This window comes from Phasianus colchicus, chromosome 22 (assembly GCF_987193195.1).
Source record: "Phasianus colchicus chromosome 22, bPhaCol1.hap1.1, whole genome shotgun sequence".
Taxonomy (NCBI): Eukaryota; Metazoa; Chordata; class Aves; order Galliformes; family Phasianidae; genus Phasianus; species Phasianus colchicus.
The window spans coordinates 6,010,091-6,016,634 of NC_143457.1; the positions used below are offsets into that span (position 1 = coordinate 6,010,091).

Sequence of the window (6,544 nt, forward strand, 5' to 3'; positions counted from 1 at the left end):
AATCTTATTTTTTTTCCCTGATGCTCTAAATGCTTGTGTAACAGAACTAATTATAACTTAGGGAAGCAAACTTGAGGAGATAATGCTGCTGAATCCCTCCTCATTCATACTCTCACATACTGGCTCTGCCTAAACAGTTCCTATTACCATAAAGAGAGTAGAAGGCCTGTGGCTGAAATCAGCTTCTTCCCTGTGTTAGACTGCAGAAAAGGCCATGCAGACAAAACATAGGCTGTTATAAAACTAATTTGTTACAGTTGGGCATAGTTTGCTCTTAATATCCTGTGGTGGAAATGCTAAGTCACTTGCACCAGTGATGTAGCACTTGGTAGGAAGGCAGGGCCAGCCCAGGGGAGCACAGGTGCATGCAATGTACCTGAGTGATCAGAAGGGCTGGAGCCAGGATCCACCCCTTCCCAGCCCTCATGTAAGGGTTGGCAGTGGAGGCAAGGGGATCTTGCTGGAGATCCCTGCATACCTGAGGCCTTCAGAAGGTAAGCAGCTTCTTTTCCTTTGTTTCTGTGCCCATGGCTGTTGTATTTGAGCAAACCCTCTTGCTGTGGCCTGGGATCTTGCTGCTCTGCTGTCACTGTTGCACCTTCCATCACATTACACATATACACTAGGACTTTGAAACACTTCTTACGTTGCTATAGTCTAAGTGTCTGAAATACTTGATTAAAATCTTTGTAATAATAATGGTAGAGTTTTGAGGATAAAAGCTCAATGTTGATTTGAATAATAGACGTTTTGCATTACTTTGGGCTTGCATTTGTTGCTTCTGTTGATTTAGGGAAGCTTTGTCAAATCAAAGAAAGCTGCTTTATTGTTAACTTTACTATGAAAACTGAATGTTGTGATACACTTTTACCACCAGAAATCCCACTGCAAGTGAAGTAAGGACTCATGTGCATCCTCTGATACTGTTTTTTTTGTTTTTCCCTGAAAGCTATAGCATGGACTCTTGTAGTGTTAATTACCTAAAGGGAGTCTTAAAAATAGTAAAATGTTAGTAATGCCTTAAGCGTGTTATGAAAGGTTGAAAAATTTATTACTCAAATTTAGAGAAAATGACTTAAATTTTTCATTGTTTGAAGTGAAGACTATCACACTTCTTTAAGCAACTTTTAGAAAGACATTTTTAATATGGTCAAGAACCATAAAGCAAGAAACAGGAAGAAGCAGAAATAGATTTATTTTGTAAAACAGGAATGAAGTGCCACCTTGTACAGGCAATTACCAGTTTTACAATAAAGTCTTGTTCTTGGACTAACCTGAACTGTATGACCACTCTGTATGAAGGTATGGGAGCAGAGGCCCTTGTAATGGAACGGGATTTTTCCTCACAGTTGATAGTGGCGTAGGTAGATCAGCTTCTGAGGATGAAACTTCTCTCTGCAGAGTGGACATTCTGTCTACAAAAAGCAAAGATATTCTAAATAGCTGTATTTAAAAGGTTAAAAATAAAGAAAAAATCCAACTATGTTAAACAAGAACTAGAAGATGAGCTTCTATAATGACATGTTTTTTTCAGTCCAGTCTGCATTGCATGCTTAACCAGGTAAAGCTCTGAAAAGTAACCTTGCTCAAATTTCAGCTTGAGGTGATGTGTTTAAAATATGACCTCAAATCCATAGGTATTGTACACAGCTTCCAACACCTTAAGTTGCTTCAACTACATAATTCTTAAGAGAAGTGACTTCTCAGATTTTACCTTCAAGGAAGTCTGTCTAGTGAAATATCTCAAATGGTCATTGAGATGTTTTTCACGTGTTCTGCTACCCCTGAATATTGCCAAGCAATGCTGCCATATACTCTTTTTCAGAGGCATTATTTTTTCATTCTTTATGCTTAAATTAATTCTACTTCTGCTTGCAGCTGAATTAGAACTAGCGCAGTGCTAGTCTCTTTATTGCTCACTTTGCCCAAAATAATTCCAGGGTACTTTGAGTTTTAGGAGTCCTTTCTAGGTACCAGCTTCAGTTGTACTCAGTAGTACATTTGAACTTCTGTTTTGTGCAGGAAGGTCTTCTGAACTTTGAGTTCCCTGTCTTTGTGTATTGAACTTGCAAATCCAGCTGAAACTTTGTAACATCTGCTGCCTCCCTTATATTTCAGAAACAACAGCTGAGGTACTGAAAATTGCTAACTCTGTAGTGGGAAGGAAGGTAGCTTGGTTTGTGCTAGGAAAGCATTAAATGAATCAGACTACCTGATTCTGTTTTGCCAGAGCTTTATCAGTATTAGTGTCAGAAAACTTAAGTAGATCTAAAGCAGCTACAGTAATACATCAGAGTTACAGTGCTGGCCTGGGCCCTGTGGCAAAGATTTTATTTGTAAGTAGCCTTTTTTTTTTTTTAATAAGTATTTTTTACTCATAAAATAAATGGATAATGCCTTATTCCAAGATAGCTGTAGAAAACCTTCATGGATGAAAATTGTTTATTTCATTAATGCAAAAAAGAAAAGTCATCTTAAGTTAGCTCAATTAGTTTGTAACTTACTCCATTGTACTGGAAATTAGAACACTTATCGGTTCTGTTCTTTGCAGTCAGAATTATAGCCTGGGTCTTTATTATGAGTGTGCCTGACTTCTTCAGTTAATTCAATTGCATTTCAATGGCTGAATCAGAAACATCTCATTTACCTCATCAAAGTAATATATAGTAACATATCCTAGTACAATATATGGATCCCACTAAACATCTGGGGGGATTTTGGGTGTCTTAGGGAGGGAAAAGGTAATATTTCATCAAGGAGCTAGAGATTTCATAATGCTTGCTCTTGGGCTCTGTTTGTCCCACTGTACTTACTCTGGTATTACACCACTCAGTGATGCATTCCCAGCAGAACAGGTGCCCACAAGGTGTGGCTGTTGCATGTCTCCGTTCCTCCAAACACAGAGTGCAGCGGGACTGGCGCCCAGTAGTTTTTTCCTTTATTGTATTTCTAATCAACACAGGTATTAATTAGTTTTATGAGGCCTGTTTGCAAGAAATACTTGTTAACACAATCTTGTAAAGCCTTCCTTCAACTGTCAACCCTTCCTGTGAGAGTCCCGTACATAAAAGCAAGGCATGAAATCTAAGATGTTTAGTACAGTGAGCGTGTCCAATGTTATGCTACATTAGGTTCTATCTTAAGTCAAAATGTAATTCCAGTGCTCTCCCTATTTGTGAAAGCCATTATATTCCCACTATTGCTTCTACCTTTCCTATTAAGTAAAATGAACATACTTCTGGAGAGCTAGGTTGCGGTGTAGCTTCCATTCCTGCCTTGCTCTCTGCTTTTGTTGGAAGCTGTATATCTGAACACCAATTGTCAGAAGAAGATGGAAGAGTGAAATTATTCCAAGGAACTTGTAACTTGATCGAATGCTCTGATCTTCTCCTTGTACTCCTCCAAAGTGCAGCTGCAAAATGCACAGAAATAGAGATGTTTAGTTGCTTCAATTTTACAAAACTATGCCTTCCCCCATAATTGCTCTTCATCTCCTTCTCACTCAGTCTGCATTGTGTGTGTTATAATCAGCCAAATTCTATATCCCTTTAATGCACACTGCATCCCAAAAGAAGCCAAAATACTGCAGTGCATGTGATTTTCACACAATTAACAAATCCACTTACATATCTGATTCCTGCAATTCTTTTAGATAGGTGATAAAAAGTGCCATGTATGTAGAACACTGCCAGATGTAGTCGATGAAGGAAAGGAATGGATTGCTTAAGAATGTACACAACTTGCAGGATTGTTTTCTTCTGTTGTTCTGTAAGCTCCCTGACTTGCTTCTGAATCCAGTTTCGTATTAAGGTCCTACTGGACAAGCCAAGTGCTGGGTTGCTTTGCAAGGTTCTAGCCCCATCATCTTCTATCTGCAATTCATGTTCCAGGTTCTGCAATCCCTTTTCTAAGTAATAGGGTACTACAGTATGAAGAGAAACGAAGATGGCCCGCCGAAGAAAAGAAGGCACCCTTTTCTTGGTTGAGTCTACTTGAACAATGTTGACGTATTCTTCACCCAGAGTCTGATAACCTAGATGTGAGTAACAGAGAATACACAGTTTTAGTGTGTGGCTGAGGGGATAACAGGCTGCTCAGGGCAGAACAGCTGCTAAGCTGCAAGAGATAGCTGTCTTTTTGGTTGAATGAGGTGAGCAACGTATTTGCATCAGCATTCGGTATCTGCAATGGTTGTAGGCTTAAGGCAGAAGTCTGTAGGTATCTGGATCGATACATTGTACCCATATTGTATGGATTTACTGCTGCGTTTGATCCCTGCCTTCTGACAGTTATTCAGTAACAAGGGTTGGCAGAGATCCGTGCCAGGGCTCACCGAAACACCGCAGGGCAGCACAGCGCCTACCTGACAGGGTGCTGAGGGCGAAGTAGGCGACGTCGGAGAGCAGCTCGATCTCCCTCCTCCACTCCAGCCACTTCTTAGCCCCTAAGAGACCAGGATCGTAATTTTAAGTAAGACTCGTACTGATCCAAGCTCTCCTCCGACAGCGCTTCCAGCCCCGCCCGGCCCCGTGAGGCAGCGCGCAGTTGCGAGCCCTCAGCACCGTCCGGAGGAATGGAGCCGTCCCGCCCCGCGTCACCTCAGCACAACTCCGAACCGCAGGAGGGGTGACGTTACCCGCGATCCCGTGCAGCGCGGTGCCGGCCCCGCTGCGCAGCCCGCTCCGGTACAGCTCGTCCTTCTGCCCGCAGCGCACCAGCCGAGCCGGGCCGGCGGGGCCCAGCGCCATGGCGCGGCGCAGGGTGATGACGTCACAGCGGCTGGGCGGGAAGCTGAAGGGGAGGTGCGGTTCCCGCCTCCCTCGCGCGCGGCTCGGCAGCCGTTGGCGCTGCGCTTCCCGCCTTCTCGCTGAGGGGAGCGCTGTCCTCTGGTGAGCGGTGTCCGTGACGGCACGCGCCAGCGAGCGGGGTTCTGGCAGCCCCTCAGAGCTCAGTGTTCTGCTCGCAGCGATACAGCTCGCCTGTTTTAGTGCGCCAAACGGGCTGTGAAGCTGCGGTGAATCTTATGTGGTGCTTCAATAACGCGTTCTGTCCCACTGTTCGAGGCGCAGCTCGATATATGTATTTTATTTGGTAACGCAAACGCAAAGAAGGGCACGCGACCTAAACGCAGCTGCTACAGATTGCTCCATCTGTAGCTATACAACTAGTGCAATTAAGGAAAAATGTTGGAAAGTTTGTTCTGGTGGAACCAGCAGGGGGAGCTCCTGTATCAGAAAACTGCCCGGATCGCCTCCGCTTCGCAGCGCTTTGCATCGCCTTCCCCAGGGAGCTGCCCTCAGGCAGCAGCCCAGCGGGTCTCCATCGCCCCATTTAGAATTCGAGTTCACCTCACAGCCCCGCACGATTCGATTCTGCTCCGAGTTGCGTTTTCCATCATTCCTTGCATCTGACAGCTCAATCGTTAAGAAGAGCAACTAGCAGATGAAGGTGTTTAGAATTATGAGTCTCAGTGGTGTTCTCTCCATAAAAAAGGTTGCAGCTGCAATGTTTCAGATGCAATGCAGCAAAGGCATCCTGACTGCAGTTTAATTACACTGCCCACCATGCACAGTGCAGCAATCTGCAATGGAGGAGTTAACGATGGCTTGAACTGATTGCACATGAGAACATTAGAACGTAGGAATTCCAGGGGGAGCTGGGAACAAACAGGGGTGTTTTGTTGGTGCCGCTGAGCCAAGCTGATAGCTGGTTACAGTGCTTGGGAGAATTCCAACTTAGTGTTCATTATATGGTTTTTGAGTCTATGAGGTGTTCTGCCACCATTTTGCTGAAGTTGTTCCATACGTTCTTCTTGGTTTTGTAGCTGGAGAAGCCAAGGAAGCTGTCAGTTTAGCCTGAAAGTTGAAATGCTGGCTAATGAGCTCTTAATTAGGAGATTGGAAACCATTTGTGAAGCTGAAGATAAGACGAGGCTTTGGAGGCTTCCAAAGGTCAGATTTTCTTTTCTTAAATAATTGTTATTGTGGTAAATAATAGCGGAGCTTTAAAATAAACAGGATAGTCAAAGTGGATCCAAGAAGAGTGAGAAAATAAACCCGTGGTTTGGAGGACGTTGTGGGTGGTGGAGTCTATTCCTGCTTTCTGGTAAGTGGCTGTTTTTGCTACAGAGATCCCAAACCAACCTTAGCAGCACTTGTAAATCCATACTGCCAGCAATTTTAATTGACTTATGGCAATTGCTTTGGTTTTACATCCATTCAATCTGTTCCTTGCTACAAAGTTTCATGAGGTCATTTTGTTAATTATTTACTAATATTTTTTTTTTTAGTTCACATATTAACTATTCCTTATCATCATCCAGGGTCCAGGCTGCCAAGACTCTGTTCCCAGAACTGTTAAAAATGTGTTTAACTTTTCTGCGTGTGATTATTCTTGACAAATTGAATGGATTCTGCTATATTCTAAAAGTTATGCTCCTGAGTGGGAAAAAAAAGGGAAATGTTCCATATCCGATGCAGCTGCTCTAATATGCTTTGGGGCAGTTAATTGTTATTGCAACATCATGAAGAAATTTACCTCTGTG

At 43.2% G+C, this 6,544-nt stretch overlaps 1 protein-coding gene across 1 annotated transcript; it reads right to left on the reverse strand.

The window, feature by feature from the left end:
• Positions 1-1,179: 1,179 nt before the first annotated feature.
• On the reverse strand, positions 1,180-4,772 carry PEX10 (peroxisomal biogenesis factor 10). The gene is made up of 6 exons (XM_031613284.2): positions 4,637-4,772; positions 4,364-4,444; positions 3,627-4,033; positions 3,237-3,412; positions 2,814-2,949; positions 1,180-1,415 (listed from the first exon to the last, which is right to left on the reverse strand). Exons 1-6 carry the CDS (start codon positions 4,746-4,748, stop codon positions 1,344-1,346), a joined length of 984 nt encoding a protein of 327 aa, XP_031469144.1. The 5' UTR covers positions 4,749-4,772; the 3' UTR covers positions 1,180-1,343.
• Positions 4,773-6,544: the final 1,772 nt, after the last annotated feature.

Coding starts and splice junctions, on each gene's coding strand:
- PEX10 (XM_031613284.2), bottom strand. CDS start 4,748: ATGGCGCTGGGCCCCGCCGGCCCGGCTCGGCTGGTGCGCTGCGGGCAG. Junction 4,034..4,363: donor CGCCCTCAGCACCCTGTCAG/GTAGGCGCTGTG, acceptor ACTCACATCTAG/GTTATCAGACTCTGGGTGAA. Junction 1,416..2,813: donor CTGAGTGGTGTAATACCAGA/GTAAGTACAGTG, acceptor TGCTTTTTGTAG/ACAGAATGTCCACTCTGCAG.